The sequence below is a fragment of the Caretta caretta genome, chromosome 2 (assembly GCF_965140235.1).
Source record: "Caretta caretta isolate rCarCar2 chromosome 2, rCarCar1.hap1, whole genome shotgun sequence".
NCBI lineage: Eukaryota > Metazoa > Chordata > Testudines > Cheloniidae > Caretta > Caretta caretta.
The window spans coordinates 117,511,528-117,534,490 of record NC_134207.1 but is presented as its reverse complement, the minus strand read 5'-3'; the positions used below and the strand labels follow the sequence as shown (position 1 = coordinate 117,534,490).

Below are 22,963 nucleotides of genomic sequence, written 5' to 3'. Positions count from 1 at the left end.
ACCTGTAAACCCTTTCAAGTTGGAGGTAACTGAAAACTTTCCTAATTGTAAATTTAACAGACCCCTGGAAGTGTTTCAGGAGGAGAATAGAAGATGATAAATAAGTTATGCTCAGAACAGGTGCTACTGCTTTCCCCCTCCCTCACAATCAAGTACTTTATTCTTTTTACAGATGAGCTCAGGCTGCTAGTTTGTGTACTACAATTCAATACAGAAGTAGCTTTTAAAAGTACAAGGTGTTTTAAGTCTGCTTAAATACGTATGCACAGTTAGATTACTTGGTCACTTATCAGCAAAAATAATCACATAGTACCAATCAGGCTTTTTAGTGCTATACCAGTACTTTATTTAACAAAACAAACTACAAAAACTAAATTTCAAGTTTGTTTTACAAAAAACAACCCTGGAGATGTAGTTTCAAGAGTGATTTTGCTTTCCCTTAAACTGTTTAAGAATTTGCAGGTAAAGTAAAAATGCAATTTGTATTTCAGTTGTGGTATAACTTCAATGAGCTGAACCTCAAATTGTCCAGAACAGTCTGTCCCTTCACTTTCAAAGGGATTCTCAAATTGGGTCGATAAACCATATCTGTTAAGAGCATATTCCCTCCCATACAGAATCATAACATTACTGTGGTAACTAAATTGCTTACAGGGAAAGGTGATTAAGATGGGTAGTGTACTGCAACCAGAATGGAGAGAGTGCAGTCAGCTTCTGAACCTACACTTTATTATACTGAAAGTTCCTTGTGGTTTGCTGTTCATATATTTAGCTAAACAAGAGTATGGTATGTGAAAAACAAATCCAGATTCTTATGACCCTGTAAGGCTGCTGCACTCTATTCAGTCTGAGCACTGATCAATTGGAAGGGCATAAAAGTCTTCTATACAGCAATCAGCACCTCTTCAAAATGAGGGTAGCGCCAAGTCTTGCGCACAATATTGAAAATCTTGACAAGTATTTCATGAGTTACTTCTATGAAGTTAGCATTTTTCATCTTCAAAAGACCTTAAAATACAATTCCCTATCTCTGCGGGGGAGTTACTGTTACCTTTTCCCCCAGCTGCCATAAATTCAGTGCTCTTCAGTGAAAGTAATGGGTGTTCAGCACCAGCAAGGATTTCAGGAGTCCTTTATAAACAGTGCATAAAGACTGAAGTATTATTCCCTTTTCACAGATCTGTAAAACCAAGTACAGCCATCTTAAATGTCTCCCAGTCATACTAAATTTGCAACAGGCTTAGCACTAGAACCTTTTCAATCTACTGTCTTGGTCTGTGCTTTAGCTACTTGGCCATGGTTCCTCATGGTATTGCATACAAAATTCTATTTGTAAGTCTGGCTTCAGTCACTTCCTCCTGTATCAGATTTGCCTGGAAAGCAGTTCACTCAGATTCACTTCTGTGCTTATTTGTTTCTGCCAGACTGAAATTTCAGTGATAGAGCATTTGATAGTAGGATGAAGGAAAAAGGAGCATTGGTCTGAACTGTTTGACACACACACTCAAATTAATAGTCAGCATGCTATTATGAGCACTAATGTTGTAAAACTGATTTTAATCACTTTCCCAAAGGAGAACTTGCATTAAAATAGCTTTCCCTTTTTAGGCTAAAAGTTAGACCTGAGATGCCCAATATGTGCACAAAGTAGGCTACCTACACCCCCCCCTTTAAGTTTATATGGGTAATCCTAAAATGTTTTACTACTTACCTCAAATATACAATTGCAGATGGTAAGGTAGCCCATTATGGCAAACAACCAAGTTGTATGTCACTACTTAGAGACTTCAGTGTACTAGATTGATCCATGTGCTGAGAGGAGATGCTAAAATCTATTATTGCTATAGGCTTGGCCATTTCACACAGAACTGCAGTATTGCTAAATTTTAACTATAGTATATTAAAGGGGAACAAGAAATTGGAACTATGCTATTTAATGCATGTAAAGTACTTAATGGAGAGCTAAAAGTAGGAAGATTCTCCCCAAGAAGTTGTTAGGGGTTGCTTACTAAAATTTACTCCTATCTAAGTCAATGGCGAGTTGCACTATAAGTATTTCATGCTAGTGGTGGAAGTAGTGCCTTAAAAATTAATTGTGATCACTACAGCTCAAGTCACTAAATAAAATTAGCATAATGTAACCCCCACCAAGAAGTTTTCCCTCTTACATCATACCTAGCCTCTACCACAACACCCATGCAAGTGTAGAAATTTGAAGACTGGCTCTATTTCCTTCTGTGCCACATAGCACTACCTTCTTCCTCCCATTCCAATTGGCTGGGTGCCCATTAAGTGTGACCTTGATTACCTAATGTAATGGAAGTATTAAACAATTGGCTCTCCTTAAAAAAAAACTTGTATAGATTACTTTGACTAATTTATAACAAGTTTTGTTCTAGTAGTAATTTTTAGTTCTATTTTACATTAAATTGCTTCATGGCTGGGGAAGACCAAGAGTTAAATGGAAGTATCATATTTGACAGTTATTTCTAAACACTACTTTAAAAAGTTTGCTTTTATTTAATAAAAAACCTACACTCACCTGAGTTCTGTGTAGTTGAAGAGCTGTACTTATTAAATCTCAAGTTGTACCATGTATCTGACTGTTTCAGAAGTATTAAGAATGAGGGCCACTTTCTCATTTATACTAAGGTGAAAGAATGAAGTTGGATACTCCAAATTGCTACCGTATGGAACCCCCATCACAATAAATGTGTTCTGGTCCTTTGCTTTTGTACAGTGCATAGGGTTTGCCTCCTGTGTGAAGACTCACAATCCAGAATTGTCCTTGTTACCTTTATTTTCCTTGGGAATGTAGATGGAGATAACACTTCATTTCCGGATTTCAAATGGACTCTAGGAGAGATGTTAAATTTGTGGTTGCCCATCACTACATGCTGAAAAGATTCTCAGTGAATTCAAGTACTCAGGCATAATCTTGAGATTAAAATGCAAGGGGTTCAGTCAGTTTCTCCCCTGATTACTTAATTGTTTTGCTGAATCAGGAGAAGTATGAATATAATCTGATAATCATTTGACTGCTACCTTCAAAACAACAACTTTGTACATCAGCTAATGCAAGCAACCAGCCACTTCAGCTAAATGGAGGATGGTTTAAGTGTATTTGATTTACTATGATCAGCCTGTACAACATTTTTAATAATCTATTAGATCCTGCAATGTGGTAATTAAACATTCTTTACTGGCTAGTTATATGTTGTCAAGTTTGTAAGTCAAGCACTGTTAAAAACAGGAAGTTACTTTCCACACCAAGACAAGAGTCAATAATTCACACTTCATTTACAGGGAAGTTTATAGTACAGTAGTGCCAGTACAGGGACTTTCAGACCTTAGACCCTGTTTCACACCCAGTGTGGAAATGATTTGCAGGTATTGTTCATCTGTCATTGGCTCAGATGCTCAGTCCCTGCAGAACAAAGGCAGATCAAGAAATAAGCACTAAGAAAACTATAAAACTAAAATACAAATCCCAAATCACTGCCTTTCCTAAACTGAGCAAACTTCAAAATGATGACTAAGGGACTTTTTAAAAAGGTATTTAGGCACCTAATGATTCAGACAGGTTGGATTTTCAGAAGCACCTAACTTTAGGTATCTATATTAAAAAAAATATGGCCTTATGTTCCTTCCTTTTATTGTCAGAGAATTCAAGACTGAAATCCAGTTGCCTATACCAAAACTTATTCTCCTATACATTTTTAGTGACAGATCTGTACTTAAGTTTATAGTAATCATGAAACTAGAGTCTTCTACAAAACAAATCCTATTTGAGGGTGCATAGCTTTGTATCTTTTAAATGTAGGTTGAACTGGCATGTATTTAATAATGGAAATAACCTGAAGAAGTTAAACAAAACTTGCATGAAGTACAATCCAATTTAAAGTCCGAGTAAGATTTAGGTATTTCCAATAGCTGTCATTTCACTGTGACTCAGTTACTTAAATTTTGTTGTAATATACTTATAGCTTTCTAAAGTACTTCACTAAGATCAAAACTTCAGATAACTACACAAAAAAGGGTCAAAGTTAATTTCTTTTTTACTGTCATTTAAGAACTCATAGCTTTGTACACCTGCAGGGTATATTTGAAATTAAAATTTGTTTACAAAAAGTCTTTACTGTACATTAACTAGTCTCTGTGTAACATAACTTCATAAGACCATTATCTTTTGCATCCAATGTAATTTATGAAACTCAATGCATTTTGCTACTTGCAATTCTTCTAGTTTTTGTAAGGGTAGGGAAGTCACTGAACACTAATTGGGGCCTATTAATTACTTGAGCAAGCATTCCACAGCTATCTCTATGGTCCAAAATACCAGAACTGTTGGCACAAGTTAAATAAATTAACAATTTAAACAGATATAACTGGGTGGTTTTGTAAAAAGAATCTTTTATAGATTACATACCATTTCATGCTTTGCAAGTTTTGCTGCTGTAAAAATCCCTAACATTTATACAAATACATTTGGATTCTTAGGTCTCACAGTGTGCGCATTATATCAAACAGCAGCAAAAAAATTCTGTACTGCTAAAAGCAGTTACACCTGCTTGTGCCTTTAGAATACTAGCTACATTTAAAAAAATGTCCAGATAATCAGTGCATCATCACTGAAGTAGGAACATATAAAAATCCTAATAAAAGTAGCTATGTGTGCAGCAAAGAATGAAGTTCATAGCTTTAGGATACTACATAATAAAAAAATGCATGAAGACTCATATATAAACAGGATACAATCAGAATAGATTAGGCAACTACACATTTGGATTTCTGAAAAAAATCCAGAAACTTCAGAAAGGTTTGCAGACAAGCCAGCATTACATAGGACTCTAAAGGCACATTTCAGGTAGCACAATGATTCTGTTAAGATCAACTGTTTATACACGCACGCACACACACACACACACACCTTAATGGTTACTCTCATTCCCCTGCCCCAAAAGCAATTTTGTTATCTTAAAAAAGGGATGAGAAGTATGTTTTCAGCAATGTTATCACTGGTCAGATAAATTGGTCAGTCCAAAAATAGTAAGTAGTATTTTCCTCATGTTGGTATGGATTCTGTGCACTACTGCAATCCAGGAAAAAAACGGGGGAGGAGGGGCAGGATTAGTAAAGGCTGAATTGTTGTATTAATTAACATTTACTCATCAGATCCCACTGATCTCTTCTGTACCCTTTTGCGGGGCAACCGCCTTGGTGAAGCTTTATCTGAAGGAGAAAAGGAGACAAAATTACTTAAACTGCTGCAAATAGTACATCCGATTAAAAGGGCACATGTATTCTTATGTTTTTCCTGAATAGAATGGAAATTGCTATTTGGCTTTCCAGTACACTGCTATGCAGGAGGCAGATTTGAGATGAAAGAGAAACTTACTTGATTGTTTTTGAACATGCTATTAGCATAGTATTTAAAACCTATTATTTAACTTCAGGGCATACAAGTCTTCATGTTCTTTGACATGTACCTCACAGGACTGATTATTATTTGTTTGTAAAAAAACAAAATAAAATGCTAAAATACATTTAATGAAAGGTGCTTTGCATTCAAAACATTAATCTGTACATAGCTAAAAGGATTACATGCTCTATTGGTTCCTTTAGAAGCCATGCCAAAACCCCTACACTTACCTTCCGTTAATTAAACGCCTCCAGCAATTTGCATATTATTTTCTATCATCCTATCAACTGCTAGAGAGTAATGCTTTACCATCTAACAGCTGGAATCAAGTATTCCTTTAATGGTTTGAGGTAACCACATCAGAATTCAGCGGGGCAAAAGAGATATTAGCCATGATGATTTTAAATCCCATGACTCTAGGAATCATTGAAGCCTTACAATACTATAAAATAATCATTTGATGTTTAATCCTGGTAGTTTACAAAACTGATTATGGCAGGCCTACAACTGTCCTTTGCTCTAGGGATGCTTTTTGTGCAACAAGAACAGAGTAGAAGAATTTTCAGTCCTTGTACAAGACAAGTGCAGCTATTCATGGAGGGGGGCAATATCTAGATCATTGGTGCCTTTATAGATCTAACCGTTTTTACAAATGCTTGTTAGGTTAAGACACTTCAAATATGGGTCAGTGTCTTCAACAGTCTTACTACTGAAAGTGTACAGAGATTCCCAGACAAAAAAAAAAAACTTTATTCTACCTTTTGAAAGCGGTAAATATACAATTTTTAAAAAAGTCTTAAATCTTTTACATAAACATCTGAAAGCCAGGAAGTTCAAGGTTATTTCAGCATCAAGTCACTAATTAACACAACCAAAATATAAAATCATGCCTAAATTTGAACCCCTGGCTCCAGAGAGTATTTTATGCCTTGCTGTTTAGACCCCTATCAATCTCTCCATTTTACTCTAAAATCTTCTGTTGCTAATTTATGCACCTTTTCATATTTCTGATATACATTCCCTCTACAAACCTTATTCCCTCTAGTGTCTTCTATACCACTTCCTCCCCACCAAAAAGACCTATGGAAAGAAACAGGTAGGATACAGGAAGGGACCCAATAGTTTTGTAGCATTTTACAATTATGATGCAAAACCAGTCCTCAGACCTTTACCAGGTAAGAAAATACTATTCCTATTTTTATTGAAAGGGAAACAGGCACAGGAAGTTTAAGTAGTCTGCCCACATTCACAGCAACTCAGTATCAGCCTAAGGATTATAAACTAGGTCTCAATAGCATCCATGCCTAATCCAGCAGACCAGCATCCCTCCTGAGTCATATAACCGTCAATTTTCTAATGGTTACTCTTACACTTCACGCCACATTATCTAAGGCCACAGATCCATAGCCACTATCACTTCCATCAGCTTGCACAACTAATTTCATACAGTAGGTGCAGACTGTGGTACTCTTGGATGCTGCTCCAGTACTCACCTACCTTTCTCCCTATCCAAGTTTTCTCCCAGTCCTCATCATGAGTAGTCCCACACCATAAGATAGATTTGTAAAGTTTCACAGATTTGACTAACAGTGTGCAAAATTCTACATGCAAGAGATATAATGGCATATGCAGTTATTTGTACTAAAAGTGAACTAACTGTATTTAAAATGAGATCTGACCTCTTTTCCTTGTTACATATACATGATTTTTGTTCTTTTCAGTAAAAAAAACCCCACAAAAAACCCCACACAAAACTTCACAATTGCAGCCTTCATCGATGCAGTAATATGAGGGGAATAAAACACCGTGCACTTTTAAACTAGATTACCAAAACAGAGTCATAGATCCTCCTTTAGTTTTAGTATTCTTGTATCTATTAGATGTTGCAAAACGTTGTTTACCTGCAACATCCAAGGTCTGTAATCTTACTAGGGCTGTTGATTAATCACACTTAACTCACGCGATTATCTCAAAAAATTAATCGTGATTAATCGTCGTTTTAATCACACTGTTAATAGAATACCAACTGAAATTTATTAAATATTTTTGGATTTTTTCTACATTTTCAAATATATTGAATTACAACATAGAATACAACGTGTACAGTGCTCACTTTACATTATTTTTATTACAAATATTTCACTGTAAAAATAATAGTATTTTTCAATTCACCTCATACACATACTGTCATGAAATCTCTTTATTGTGAAAGTGCAATTTACAAATGTGAATTTTTTTGTTACATAACTACACTCAAACAAAACAATGTAAAACTTCAGAGTCTACAAGTCCACTCCATCCTACTTGTTCAGCCAATCGGTAACACAATCAAGTTTGTTTACATTTACAGGAGACAATACAGCCAACTTCCTATTTACAATATCACCTGAAAGTGAGAACAGGTGTTCACATTGCACTTTTGTAGACAGCACTGCACGGTATTTATGTGCCAGATATGCTAAACATTAATATGCCCCTTCATGCTTTGGCCACCATTCCAGAAGACATGTTTCCATGCTGATGATGCTTGTTAAAAAAAAAAGTGTTAATTAAATTCTGACTGAACTACTTGGGGGGACAATTGTACGTCCCCTGCTCTGTATTACCTGCATTCTGCCCTATATTTCATGTTATAGCAGTCTCAGGATGATGACCTAGCACATGTAGTTCATTTTAAGAACACTTTCACTGCAGATTTGACAAAACGCAAAGGTGGTACCAATGTGAGATTTCTAAAGATAGTTACAGCACTCAACTCAAGCTTTAAGAATGTGAAGTGCCTTCCAAAGTCTGAGAGGGACAAGATGTAGAGCATTTTTTCAGAAGTCTTAAAAGATCAATATTCCGATGCGGAAACTACAGAACCTGAACCACTGAAACTGAAAATCAACTTTCTGCTGGTGGTATCCGACTCAGATAATGAAAATGAACATGTGTTGGTCTGCACTGATTTGGATTGTTATCCAACAGAACCTGTCATCAGCATGGATGCACGTCCCCTAGAATGGTGGTTGCAGCACCAAGGGACGCATGAATCTTTCGCGCATCAGGCACCTAAATATCTTGTGACACCGGCTACAACACTGCCATGTTAATGCCTTTTCTTACTTTCAGGTGACACTGTAAACAAGAAGCGAGCAGCATTATCTTTTGAAAATATAAACAAACTTGTCTGAGTGACTGGCTGAACTAGAAGTATGACTGAGTGGACTTGCAGGCTCTAAAGTTTTACATTGTGTACAAAAAAATAACTGCATTCAAAAATAAAACAATTCTACATTTGTCAGTTCAACTTTCATGAAAAAGAGATTGCACTACAGTACTTTTATGAGGTGAATTGAAAAATACCATTTTGTTTTTTACAGTGCAAATATTTGTAATAAAAAATATAAAGTGAGCACTGCACACATTGTATTCTGTGTTGTAATTGAAATCAATATATTTGAAAATGTAGAAAACATCCAAAAATATTTAAATGGTATTCTATTATTGTTCGCGCGATTAATTTTTTTAATCATGCAATTAATCGTGATTAATTTTTTTAATCGCTTGGCGCTCCTAAATCTTACCAGTGCCCTCATGCTATTACAATGACTCCCACATGCAGTGATGAATTAGAATTTTATCAAAGTCCAGTTAGTGTAGATGCATAGTAAAAGCCCCCCAGTTACTATAAAGCACTGTCAAAGTTTAAATGCCTCACCTCTTCTACTCTGCACTGAAGCCACAGGAAAGCAAAACAGAAAAAACAGCAAAAGAGAAGTTAGAAATATCCACAAGCATTCTAACAGCCTAAGAAAAATCAGATACTGAATTTGGGTTTAGCATTCTTAACAGAAGTTAGTGATATTTAGGACTCCAATACAGCTACACAAAACTTAGTCTTAATGTTTTGTGTTTGATAAGTACAAGATCATACACTTTGATGATCATTTGATAGTCTTAAATGGGTTCATTCTATAGACTGAAAACTCATGGGGGGGGGGGGGAAAGAGGTGAATGTCTTATTCCATTAGGACCACTTCAGATTTCTGTGATCAAACTTTGGTTGGAGGGTCAGCAGTGCTGAAGGCCAGTCTATGAAAGAATGGGTAAGAAAAAAATTTTTTTTATATAGATCACTTCTGCCATGTAACACCTATTTTGGACTTCGCTTCTAGCGAACCAGTGAGATGGAATCTAGTGAAAATGACTAGCAGACAGGAAGAAAAGTTTGTGGTGGCTGCTACTGTTAGCTCTACAAAAGTCTGTTTAGAGTCTACCTTTAAAAACAGCTTACTATTTAAAATAACTAATTACGGTGTAATACGCAAAAGTTATTTCAAAAAGGTGCATATGCTTAAGATACTTCTAGACTGAACCTGTTTCATGAAGCAGATGGCTTAAGAATCTGGTAAAAAATATTTAACAGTTTGATAAAACAAGTGAATCATGCCCCAGTTGTGAAAGGCTTACTACTTACTGATCTGATTTAAAGTTTCTTGAGGAATCCAGCTCATGTCAACGTCATTTTGATTTGATGTGCCCATCTCTACTTTCTGTGCTGGTCTCTTTCTCTGGAAGAGTTTGAGGCAAGAATATGTTTATCTCACATCAAGAGATGTGAACAGATTTGCCTTCCATAAGGAAGCTTTATGTAGTACAAATGTCAGGGTATTAAACCTAAATAAGAAATTCTTGTATTTAGTAAAAGCCAACTCTCATTAAGCACACACAAAATACAACTTTAAGCTTGTGAACAGTTACAGTGTCAAGCTCTCCTTGTAGCCTAACTTTAGCAAACTGGACACCTTAAGTAATTTGTCAGAACTCTAATAAGGTGTCAGATCTTAAGCTTTTTAAATTCTTATTCTCATTCTATGTGGCAGGAATTATATCTAGATTCCCATACAGCTCCATACATATCAATGATACAGTACAGTATTAAATAATTACCAACAAAAAAGCAGAAATCTACAAAACACTACTCTTATCTCCAGTGTACTTGTGATCTATCATTTTGAAAAAAAATTTAGGATTTTTCCCTAATAGCATTCTATTATTACTCTTTGAAATCAACACCCTTGTGGTACCTGGATTGTTGAATTACACTTTCACTAGATGTACTACTTGGCCAAATCAGTATGACGACAAACCATTAGTTGTAATATGATGATAGTGTTCAATACTCAGGCCTATCATGCTAAGGAAATACAAACATGTAGGAATACATGATCCCAGCCCCAAAGGTTACAATATAAAGTTAAGACAGGGCATTAAAAGTTGACATAACAGGAGGAAATGAGGAAGGACTTCAATGAGGTTGTAAACAGTATGTGAAAATGTAGTTTTGTAGCTGCACACTCCTGCCATTTGGATAACACCAGAGCCTTTTACTCCACAAGGCTCACCATTGCTATGGTGGAAGAAGGTAAGCAAAGGCACAGTGGTAGACAAGCAACTCATCAGCATAACTTTTTAAAGTTACAAAACAGCTCAGACATTTCTGTTCAAAGGCTAGGAGGAATTCTAGTATCAACCTGTTTCTCTTCAATTTCACTGATCAAAGTTAAATTTTCATGAGTTCTTTTGTGCCGTAATAGGCCACAAAAGGTGTATTACTCTGACTGGAAGCTAACGCTTCAGCATCAACAGAATACTATATATATGATAAGTGCATGTACATAATTGTTTACTTACTTTCCTAGATTCTAGTAATTGATGTAGACCAACAATGACAAGTAGGCCAAGTCCTGCCAGGAACACGTACATGAAGATTCTTATTTGGTAAGAGGGAGAGAGGAGGGTGAAAAGAGAAAAAAAAGTAGGGTCATCTTCAGTTTGAAGTCTAATCCGTTGTTTAAAACAAAGAATGAGAATTGCAGAAATTTTATCGGGCCCCTGGAGTGCCTCTGCACAGTGTGTGGTTTGACAAGCACTTTTTTTTTTTTTAAATAAGTTTTATGAGGTCTCTCTCCCATCTCTTTCAGGAGAAAGAAAGAAGCTTAATACAAAGTACTGTGAAATACAGAGTAAACCAAATAGAGTTGTTTGGCTCTGATAAGTTACAGTAATCTTAACTTTTACTTGAAAAAACAGGGCAAATTTTCATACAAAAGTGCCATTTGGCAGTCTTCAACAAATATATATTTAGCTGACATTTCTCCACGTTCACATTTGCTAAAGTTAACATGACATACCAAATTCTGAAATGGGGTGTGTGTAAGAGAATGAATAAATGTGACTGCTATTTTACTAATCAGTTACAAAAGCTATGGGACCACACTACATAATCACCTCTGTAGTATACACCACCTCAACGCACATGTTGCAAGGATACCCTGAAATCTTTACTGGTGATGGAGCATCCTAAAAAGTGGATATCTAAATTAGAACTTATGGAGGGAGTGTTCTACAGCCTGTACATTTCCTAGACTAAGTGGATAGTTGAATTCTTTTTCCATAGATTCCAATTATAGTTTACATCTCATTCAGTATTTAAGAGGTTAGGTTCCCTTATTATGAATAGTAGATCATCCTCCAAGGTCTTAAACTAACCAATTTTACAAGCTGAAGCTGACAAGAAGTTCTAAATCTATGAACCATAAAAATAATTGTGCCAAGTATCAGAGGGGTAGCCGTGTTAGCCTGTATCCACAAAAACAACAAGGAGTTCAGTGGCACCTTAAACACTAACAAGTTTATTTGCACCTGAAGAAGTGGGTTTTTTACCCATGAAAGCTTATACCCAAATAAATCTGTTAGTCTTTAAGGTGCCACCAGAATCCTTGTTGTTTTCATAAAAGTCACTGCAGAAAGAGCTTAACAATCAGAATCATCAAAAGAGACATTTTCAATAAGCTTTTGGAAATTTATTTGCGAAGCAGGCAAATTCTGGCACAGTCATCTGTAAATGCTTGTTATCTTTTTCAAAAGGGTGATGTAGGTGCTTTAGAAAATTCCACACAAAATATTTTAAGGTACGTTTAACAAGTAGTGAGAGCACCATCTCATTTCCTTTCTTTCGACAATTTAGTTAAATGCTCATAATGAATGCCTCTAATCCACAGATGAAGTAAAGCAGCTAGACGTTTCCCCAGAAGAAACTGCAAGCTACTTCCAGGGACAAGTAATTCTTTTTTCATAGCAATTGACTTTTAGCCTCTTTGCATTTCCCCAAAATTGTGATGAAGGCATATGTTAACTAGGAATTAGACTCACAATTCACATGTTGCCACCTCAGATTGCAACCCCTCAGATTGCAACTTGAACTAATTTAAAACAGTGCCTCAGTACAGTGAAATGGTATACCACAGGTACTTCAGCCTTCAAAATGTGGACCGCATCTCAATACCCTGAGCCATCTGTGTCACCCTTACTCCCTACGAATAATTTTATTTAGGAATACAGCCTCAGATTGAGGCTATTCCTGCAAATACCAATAGGCCACACTTACACTCAGGACTTGGATATCAAACAGAAAAGTAATGAAAGCTATCCTATCTGAAATAGTAATATTATGGCTATATTTTGAAATACAAATTAGGTACAGAATTTTTCTGAACTCTGAGAAACTGCAAATCCAATCAGTTTTATTTCACATTAAACAAGAATGCACAGCCTCTATTTCCTCTCCCCTCTTCCGAATGCTCTACCATCACCAGGCCATACAGGATTTCCAACATCCCATGAAATGAGGACAAAAGCATTTTTAACTGGCCACATATAGAAGTACATTACTGCTGATGTACTACCAACAAAAGCAAGTTCAAATTTCTCTTACGTTTCTCCATCCAATCCATCTTCTTTTTCAATAATTGTAACAGTTTGATTGAAGACAGCATCTTGGAACACATTGCCCTGCAATAATTATGATTAATTTTTAAAACCGTTTAACTTCTCGTAATTGTAATGCCTTCCAAGGAAATGTGATGAGATTCTAAAAACCTCTGCTGAGGACAAACTACTATGTGGCGAGCAGAGGAACCGATTAGCTCACAACAAAAAGGTAAGTCATATAGCTATGGAAGAAAACACTGCAAGGGGTTCTGAAATGAGCTAGCCGAAGACTTGAAGAGCAATACCTTTGGTAAGTATGTAGAATACAAAAAAAATCTTACATAAGAACATGTGATAGTGTCCATGGCTTTAGCACAAATGCTATTACCAATTTCATGTCATTCTGTAGTGTGATAGAGATGTTCTATTGAGCACTGAGGATCTTATTACATTGTTCACTGGAGGGAACTTTCAAAGGTGCAAGAAGCTGTTATATGTTTAACTCCTCTGAAAGTAAATGGGAGCCAAGCACTTAACTCCCATTAGTGCCTTTGATAAATCTTCTAAAAAGCTAATGACAACACTTGCCAGCATTGGTCACATTAATTCAAATTCATGGGACTACACAAATCTCACCCAGTGAGTTTACAAGATATCTCAGGAGAAAGTCAAGTTTTTCTGTAAAGACAGAGCACCATTCACTATCCTTAAGTGCTATAATATCCCTAGCTACTGTAAGTTCAAGTGTAATTTTATAGCACACAAAACATGTACAGATCTACAATCAAATACATATCCATAACAGAAAAAATAAGTTGGTCTAAGCATTTAATGGTATCTACACAGATACTAGGTGTTTTTAAAAACACTATCAACTGGATTAGCCTTTCCCTTCCTGCCCCCAATTCCACTTTAATTTGAAGGAGTAAAAGTAATTTCAAAACCGTCTTACATTTAAGTCTTTGTAGTTCAGATTTATAACCAGTCCAAAGGGACGACCACCCATAGGCTCCGCAGGGATGAATGAGTACTCAAATGTGGCCTGTCTTTGTGGTGGAACCACTGTGTTCAGAGGAAGAGCTGTGAAATTCTGGATGAAAAACTGATAGTCTTGAGGGTACCGGAAAGAGGCATCAAGAGACTCAATAATAAAATCCTCTGTACCCTTGTTGGTGAAGCCTACCAGGAACTTTACAATGTTGTTTGCTGGAAAGTCTAGAACATAATATCTTAAGGTTAGAAAAGTTTGTATACGCCATGCCAGCGTTAAAGTGCACAAAAATGCCAGTTTAAACTCAGTCCCCCAAAAAACTGTATAGTGCTTTATTAGGGCTTCAGCATTGTTTTATGCATGTGTAATGACATTTAAAACTAGCGACCAGTCAGCAACAGCCAAACATTTGATAGATTGCTACAGGACTCGTGCACACCTTACCTTCTCCTTTCACAAACAAGATAGTTGTATCAGCGCTAGGTGAGGCTTTAGGTTCTCCCGATAAATCTTCTTCCTCTTTTTCTTCTATCTAAGACAAGAGAATTTTTTGAAAAACCTATAATAAACAGTGAAGCAAAGAATGTGCACATTTTATGAGAACCCTATACATTAAGTGTAATGGAAGTATTTTGTTTTGTCCCACTAATTTTGTTACAGGATGCCTCATAACATTTACAGCTGCTGCTGATGCAGAACTATTCTGATGTGACAGACTGCCAACTCTCTGCTGTTTGCTTCTCTTTGACCCTGAGCTGCTAGTTCTCCAGCCCTGTAAATGGCTGCTGAGAGTTAAATGCAGCATGATTACCATATTCATAGGCTCTAGAGTACAAGAGGTGCTTAGAGTTGGTAATCTAAAATCGTGGAGTCTAGTTTCCCCCAGTTATGTGGTTGTTCTCTATTTTTTAAAAAAGAGCATGGTCTAAGCCAAGGGCTGTTTTGTCCTTCTCATCTAGTTACTTTATAATGAAGTGAAAACCAAGAACAAGGCATCCTCCTTGTAAATAATTGTTTATGCAATATAAAATTGTGTTAAATGTAAACGTATTAAGAAGATTTTCAAGTAACTACTTAAATAGCCAAAATATAGTTCCTTGTTTACTAACCAAGATAGGTGTATAAGTTTGTATAGTCTCTGCATTATTTGATGACATGACTAAACATAAAGCAGTTCAGTAATTTGACACTTTAGTAGTCAACCGTTACAGGGAAGATAATCTCAACTGATGTCTTGGCAAACACCTTTCAATTCTACCTAAAGGATAAGGCTTCTGATCACAAAGCTACAGGAGAGTGTCACTGTTTAAATGAACAGTCTAAACATAACTTCAAAAATTCAAGCAAGTTTCCATACCCACTGCAAGATGGTGTCAGTTGCTTATTAAAACAAAGATCTTACAGAAAATAGCTTAGACAATAGAAAGTAATTTTTGCTGAAGATAAAATCTTTGTTTAAAGACTATTTCAGCTTCATTTTAAGATGTTAATGGTACAAAAGTTGTATTGTGTTTGAACTCAGGTTCTGGAGTCCCTTTAATTGTTCTTTGAGTCCACATTCTGGTCAGGCTTCATTTTCTCATCCCTATATTATAATAGTATGACTGTCCGTCCATCTCTAAATAAGAGGACAGACTTTTGAAACAAGGCATCCTATGTCTTGTAAAAATTTTGGTCGTGATTTGCTATTCATCTAGGAATTCTTAAGGGCAGCAGCTATTTATAATAAAGGTGTTTCTAGCCTGGTAAGGGTATTACCAATGCTACAATCCTTGAAATGAGGTGCATCTCACATTATAATATTGTTTTCTACTTGTAAAACTCTGTAGATATTTTGTGAAATACTGTTAATCACATAAAAGTTAGTACGTGAAGGTTACTTTTAACCGAGTTCTGTCAATTCGTTGGTCAAGGTTAGGCTTCAATTAAGCTTACATTCTAACGTTTATTCTTGGACCAAATATTTTTTTGAAGAAAATCAAGCACATAGGAAATTTTTAGAGTTTTCACTACTTTATTCATCCCTAGGAGTTCAAAAATTTACCTCTATTCCCTTACTAACCCAAAAACTAAGAGAAAGACATCTCATGCTTCAATGCAAAGCCACATCTTGTGTTATTTCAAGTCCAGTCCTATACTGTTTGAAAACCGTATTTAACAATTTTCAACTTACTACTAGAGATGGCTAAATAGACAATGTACACTGAATGTATTCCATTAATTCCACCAATATTTAATTCCTGCTGAATAGTATCCAACTGCTCTTAAGCTGGTCATGTAGTATGGAAGGGCATCAAATAAATTTGATGAAAACCAGTAAAATGCATCAAATGTATTTATCAAGCAGTAATCTAGTAATTCTTTTCCTTTATTTTATATAAAAATTCTCACACATCCTTCTCTTTTTTCATATTCTCTCCTTTTCCCTTTATTTTCCCATTCCCACACCCCAAGTTTTCATTTTAATTTCTTAGCATTAATGTGCATGAGTTGATGTCAAGAGATTAGCCTCCACCACGTATTTAACAGCTGAATGTTAAATATGCCAGAGGTGACTAGTAACACTACATAAATCATATCACATCAAGATTTTGAAATACTTGCTTCAAAAAGGAAAGTGATATTTCTGGTGGCACGACAAATGTACCTTGGTGATTTTATTTCAGACTGTAGATGTAATTAATAGAAGCAAAAATATGCCTCAAAACTAGACTTCAAACATTATTGCAGGGCTTAAGTGAGACTTCAAAGAGACAATATGACAAACCAAATTCACACTGAAGAAATACCATTATCTTTTTAAAGTGAATGCTGAAGTGGGAAAAAGCATGAATTGTGCAATTTCACTTGGTGTTCTCCTTTTAAGATGCTGTTAGGCACAGTGTTCCAATTACTATTTAGTTGTTCCTCTTATATCCTTCCTAGTTGCCCAAATTGAAAATATTTCGAAGGTCCTTAATTATATTTTTCTTTAGCCACTTTAAAGAAATTAAATATGGACTACTAAAAGTGATATACCTAATCCATCTAACCTCTAACTTAAAGAAGCCGTTTAATCTAATGCTTTGAAACAAAAATCTATGCACATCTACCAAGTCTGTGGGTTCATCTTCTTCAACTTCAGCTTCATCGTCTTCATCTTCAACTACCGTATCTTCGACTGCTTCTTCATCCTCCGTAGCATCTTGGGCTGCAACTAGTGAACTTGAACCTAGTAACAAAACAAGATGGAAATACCATAAGTCATTTTCTGTAAGTGTGGTTGACTAACGGGACGTTGGGATCATACTTCAGTTTTCCAAGACTTACATTTACTGGTAGGAGATACAGCTTGAGGCTTTAGTTGCAAAATATTATGCAGAAGTTTTGGTCTGTATAAGCAGAAACTGCTATCAGTTTGGAAACTTCAGTTTCTATTGAATACAGTTTTAAAATTTAGTAATTTATGTACCAGCAATTTCAAAACAAATTAAAGCTTTGGTGCACACAACTGCAGAGAAAAAAAGTGAAAATAAGGTTTGTCAAGGTGTTTGCCATATGGTACTAGGAAGTAACCAAGCTGCTTCTTAGACTCCTGATTTTACCATGAATGTCTCATTATTGTAAGTTTATAACATTTGGTGTAGCGGATATGAAAGCATTCTTTATTCCTAAGTAATCCACTAAATCTTAAACCTACATTTATACAACAGGAAGTTGAAAAATCAGATGCTAATTTATTTAGTAATAGTTAGAAATAATAAAACCATGCTATTTTATGTACATTGAGGAATCTGACTGTTTGGATTGCTTTCATTCATGTAGTTCAACAATTCAGGTCAGAATCTGGACCTGAGAGATCTTTAAAAGGCAGAAATAAATGCACCATTTTACATGTACATTCAGCTGAACCAGAGGTTCTCAAACTGTGGTCCGCAAGCTCCATTCACATGGTCCATGGATAGTTCCCTCTAAGGTGCATGTCTGGGTGGCCACACACAACAAAATAAAGGGCCACCCACCTAATTAGTAGAGCTGCACAGGCATGGCTCCACTAATTAGGTGTCTGGACCCTGGAGAAGACACACATGTAAAGTGAGGTGGTGGCCTTGGGGGGGAACAGGGTGCAGGTGGGAGGGGACTGTGGGGTGAGAAGAGGGAGTTGGGGGGGAGTGGGGGGGGGAATTTGGGATGTGCAAGGCTGCGGCGGCCAGAAAAAGAGGCAACTTCCCCCAGCTCCAGAGCTGCAGAGAGATGGCCCTCCTTCCCAGCCCCAGCTCAAGGGCTGCTGCGACAGGGGAGAGAGGGCATATCCATCGCATTAGAAAGGTAAGACTACTGATATTAAAATGAGTTCTGCGCTTTTATTTGTAGAACAAAAAAAATAAAGGGTTTTTTTTAAATACAGTACTTTTATCCAAAGCAAATAGTTAGCTAATGATACAAACAACATTTGGAAACATCATTAAGTGGTCCGCCAAGACCCTATGCAATTTTCAAGTGGTCCACGAAAAAAAAAGTTTGAGAACCACTGAGCTAAACTAACTGGATGCTCCAGTGCTCATTTCCTATCCCTTGCTATGTGTTATATTGCAGTATTTTGGCTCAAGATGGGAAAATGTCTGAAATTAGAACTAAATGGAATCAAACATCTAAGCCCTTCTCATTTTCAGTTTTAATTTTTTCTTAAATTTCCCTGGAACTTTATTTATTGTTTATTCAAAAATTAAAATGGTGAAAATTGGTAAAATATGAAAACAAAAAGCAGCAGGCAAGAGATGGGAGAAGGGGTGTTCAGTGCTCATGGGAGCCAGGGTACTCATGACATACTGGTTGAGTGGTCTTTGGTGCTGGAGCCTGGCTCCCTGCCACTCCTGCTTCCCCCCCCCCCCCCCCCCCGTACAGAGGAAGAGAATGGGAATGCACTGAAGGGCTGAGGTCAGGAGGGGAGTGGAAGGCTGCACCCCATGAGTACTAACACTCTCCAGCGGGGGGTAAGGGGAGTTCTGTGCAGGCGCTCTCGGCTACTGGGACCTGGCTCCTGCCCATCTCATTCTCCAGGATACAGAGTCCCGTCCACTTCGCCTACTGGGCAGAGAACCCTCCTGACCTAGCCCTTCATCACAGCCCTATCCATTTCCTCACAGAATCCCTGCCAGCCTCTTCAGCATGCCTGGGCAGAGGAGGGTAATTGTCAGTTGGAGGCTGCTGCGCCTGCACGTTGGGGGAAATGAGATGAGCAGGGAGCCTAGAGCTGTCCCCCTGACCCCATCTGCTTCCTCAGTGAGAGTCCTGGGACCCCCTTCCCTCCCTGCAAATAATCAAAAAAAATGGGGGGGGGGGGAGAAAGAGGAGTAAAATCCAGATACTAGCTTCTTCAAAATCTTCGGGAGGGGGGTTGGGGGTGGGGTGGGCACACGCAATAAATACTAAGGCAAGGGCCTTGCTAATATATCATATAGTATATATCAAATTATAGCAAAGGATACAATTTAAGGACCTAAGAAAGTTCACTTTAGCAGGTCAAAATGATCAGAATGCTATAGTGGATTTATAACTAAAGGCATCTTGTGCTATTTTTCCACACCTGCTCTGAAATTCTTCCCCACCACAAATATCAACACTCACATCAATAATTGGTCTGGATCAATTTTCCTTTAATTCAAAGTCATCAGGCATTTCATTTCAGAGTAGCAGCTGTGTTAGTCTGTATCCGCAAAAAGAAAAGGAGTACTTGTGGCACCTTAGAGACTAAAAAATTTGAGCATAAGCTTTCGTGAGCTACAGCTCACTTCATCGGTGTTTTATCACATTCATGATATATGAGCACCTATAAAATTAGCTCAAATCCTCATTTGTAAAAGGGAGTCCTGACACACATTTAAAATATGTAGGCCCATACTGACGAAGTTTGAAGTCTACACATTTAATCCCCAATCATATGGCTCATGCAAAGCTCCCCACCAGAAACAGAACTGCATGTGTGCACAACCAACCATTTAAATGCTCAAGAACAAGTAAATTAAGACCACATTACTTGACCATATTACATATGTAATATTACATATTACAACTTGACCATATTACATTTCCTATTGAGTGGCATGGTTTCAAACATTAAGAGTTCTCATGTTTAAGAACATGAATACCTATGCACAACATAGCCACACCTTTTACAATAAAGTATACTTTAATTTCCTGACAAGCATTCAGAGGTCCAACTCTACAAACATGCATATGAATAACTCAACCTATGTGCATGAAGACCCACTGTTCTAAGCCCTGTGATCTTAAAGACAGCCAACTTAACCCCATTTGTCTGAATTAATTTACCTGTTATTGTTACACCTAAAATTACTTTAACTGAAGAGAAAGGAAATCCCTATTTACTTCATGCATTTGACAGCAATTCATGTGCAGCTTTACTATGTCCCCTGTGGGCCCAAAACCTGAGTGAGGCCTGGAGGCATCAACCTACCTACAAATAAATAGGAAAGATATTGTTTTAAAATATAGTAGAATGGGAATGTAAATCCAAAAAAATTGTCAGGGAGGTCAACGGTAGATACAGTACCTGGAGCTATTCAACTCATTTTAGATTAACAGATTTCAAATTCATAGTGACCTTTCACTGTTACAGAAACAAAATTAATTCCCCTGCTTTCTCTTCCTCATTCTACCCCCAAAAATAGAGGAAAAATCCAAAGTTATCAAGTTTAAGGAACTTGTAAGCAAAAGAGCAGCTTTGCACAGCACGGAGGGCACTTACTCCCAAATAAACCAGGAGCAATTCTCCTCTTCTGGACCGGAGAAAAATCTGAATTTAGTGTGGCACTACAGCAGTCTCAATCAGATTGATTTGAGCATAAGTTTTCGTGAGCTACAGCTCACAAAAGCTTATGCTCAAGTAAATTGGTTAGTCTCTAAGGTGCCACAAGTACTCCTTTTCTTTTTGCGAATACAGACTAACTCGGCTGCTACTCTGAAACCTGTCAATCAGATTGCTTATTATACCCCTGCGGTCGGCATCTCTCATTGGCTAGTTTAGGCAGCTTCCCGCCGAGCCTACTGGCTTAGCAGATTGCAGTCTATGGTGTCTATTTCTCCTCATCCATTATACAGGAGCCTAGGCATCAAATTCAGGCTTCTCAGATTGAAGTGTAATTCCTGTGATTTTCTAAGTGCCTAAAAATTAGGTGTCACAAAGTTCAGCCTCACAATTACTAAATCCTTTTGTGGATCTGTAAAATTCAAATTTTATGTTTAGCAATTTGTAGAAAGACTTTCTGAAACTTTTCAAGTTTACTGCTTAGCCACGACTAATTGAAATAATTTCAGCCCCTAGAAGATTTCAGAAAGTTAAGAGTTTGTGAATACTGGATTTATAATTAAAGTCCTGACATGACCTTAATTATAACCAGTGCCTGCTCTGTTATTTTATAACTCACTACATAAACGTGTTTTCTAAACAACACACTAATCTGTGATCCCTTCAATGGATTTCAGAAGGAATGATGATGTGGCAATAGTAGAAAAAGAGTTGCTTTTTTGTGGGAAGAGGAACACATGATATATGATGCAGTGCCCAGGAAGAAAAGCATGCAAGTACAGCGTTGCCCTTCAACCCTCTTACAACTTAATATTATCAGCAATTTTCAAGGCTAAATCAGATAAAATTACAATGTAAACAGACATGAGTGTTTTATTATTTGAAGGACACTTTGGGGAAGGGAAAAAAAGAAGCCTGGCGGCCAACGCATTATCCTGCCGTTTTAAAGTATGCACTCATCAATTTGTATAGCGAGTCCAGAAAAAGATCCTTACAGCCATTTCATGCACTCCCTGCTGTAATTTAGCAGCCTCTCTGCTTAGTCACACGGTCGAGTTTCGTTACTGGCTGCCTTGACATGATGCTCTCCCCCCCCCCAGAAGCGAAGGTGCCTGCCAGCAAGTTACTGCTCACTGCAGCAGTACAAACGGTGGCCCCGACGTGTCAGGTCCCTGGCCCCGAGGCTGGCGGTCTGGGCTCGCTCTGGTTTGTGACACCTGCCAACGGAAAACCACCGACCCCCGAGCCCCGGCTCGTCCGGCTGCCCAGCCCTGCAGCGCGTCGCGTGTCGCCGCGGGTGCCCCGGAGGCACCGGGGAGCGCAGCACATGCCCGGGAGGACGCCCCCGAGCCGGGACCGTTTCGCATGCAGGGGCCGGTCGCCGGAGTGGGGAGACCAGTGACACGTCAGCCTCGCGGATAACGAGCCGCTCAACCTCCCCGCCCGCTTCTGGAAGGGGAGCTCCCCGCGCCCCCCGGCCGGCCCCCGCTGAGCGCGGGAGAAGGCGCCGCCCTTGCCGCCGGCATGTCCAGCATGCCCAGCAACAGAGCCCGGCACCAGGAAGGCAGGACCTGGCCGCCTCCAAACTGGACAGGGGGATCCCGGGCCCACCCCTCGCCCCGACGCTCCATGACCGGATACCTAGCCTCTCCACCCACCCGGGGAAGCCCAGGCCCAGCCCCTCACGCGCTCGCCCGCTCCAGGAAGCGGTTCACGTTTCCCGTTCGAATTTCAAATATCAACGTCTCGCCGAACACGAGCGCGCGCGTTCTCACCCAGGCCGCCGCGACCTCCGCCGAGCAGCAGGGCGGCGGGAAAGCCCAACAACACGAGCAACAGCAGCTGGGTCGGGGATCTCATCGTAGCAGCTACCTAGCGCCCTCCGCCACTGCTGCTCTTGCCCAAATGGCGATCACCATCGCCTCCATCCGGGAACCTGGCGCCCTCACGCCACGCACGCTCTCCAACCCCGCCCCCGAACCGC

General features: G+C 38.2%; 1 protein-coding gene across 3 annotated transcripts; it reads right to left on the bottom strand.

Moving 5' to 3' along the window:
* Window positions 1–322: 322 nt before the first annotated feature.
* On the bottom strand, window positions 323–22,963 carry SSR1 (signal sequence receptor subunit 1). 3 transcript variants are annotated; one of them, XM_048839795.2, is made up of 9 exons: window positions 22,755–22,962; window positions 17,264–17,382; window positions 14,616–14,703; window positions 14,133–14,395; window positions 13,185–13,261; window positions 11,102–11,180; window positions 9,885–9,978; window positions 5,169–5,232; window positions 323–3,427 (listed from the first exon to the last, which is right to left on the bottom strand). In XM_048839795.2, the coding sequence occupies exons 1-9, from the start codon at window positions 22,837–22,839 to the stop codon at window positions 3,421–3,423; spliced, it is 876 nt and encodes a 291-aa protein (XP_048695752.1). In that variant the 5' UTR covers window positions 22,840–22,962; the 3' UTR covers window positions 323–3,420. The 3 variants fall into 3 exon arrangements, with proteins under 3 accessions (XP_048695752.1, XP_048695753.1, XP_048695754.1); XM_048839797.2 differs by lacking the exons at window positions 323–3,427; window positions 5,169–5,232 and adding exons at window positions 6,459–6,502; window positions 9,126–9,140 and having other exon boundaries at window positions 22,755–22,963; XM_048839796.2 differs by having other exon boundaries at window positions 323–5,232.

Bases quoted from the DNA above. Each gene is read 5' to 3' on its own strand.
- SSR1 (XM_048839795.2), bottom strand. From the start codon at position 22,839: ATGAGATCCCCGACCCAGCTGCTGTTGCTCGTGTTGTTGGGCTTTCCC. The intron at 13,262-14,132 runs GTAAGACGGTTT...TAATTATTGCAG, and splicing joins TGAACTACAAAGACTTAAAT to GGCAATGTGTTCCAAGATGC. The intron at 9,979-11,101 runs GTAAGTAAACAA...AAACTCTTCCAG, and splicing joins AATTACTAGAATCTAGGAAA to AGAAAGAGACCAGCACAGAA.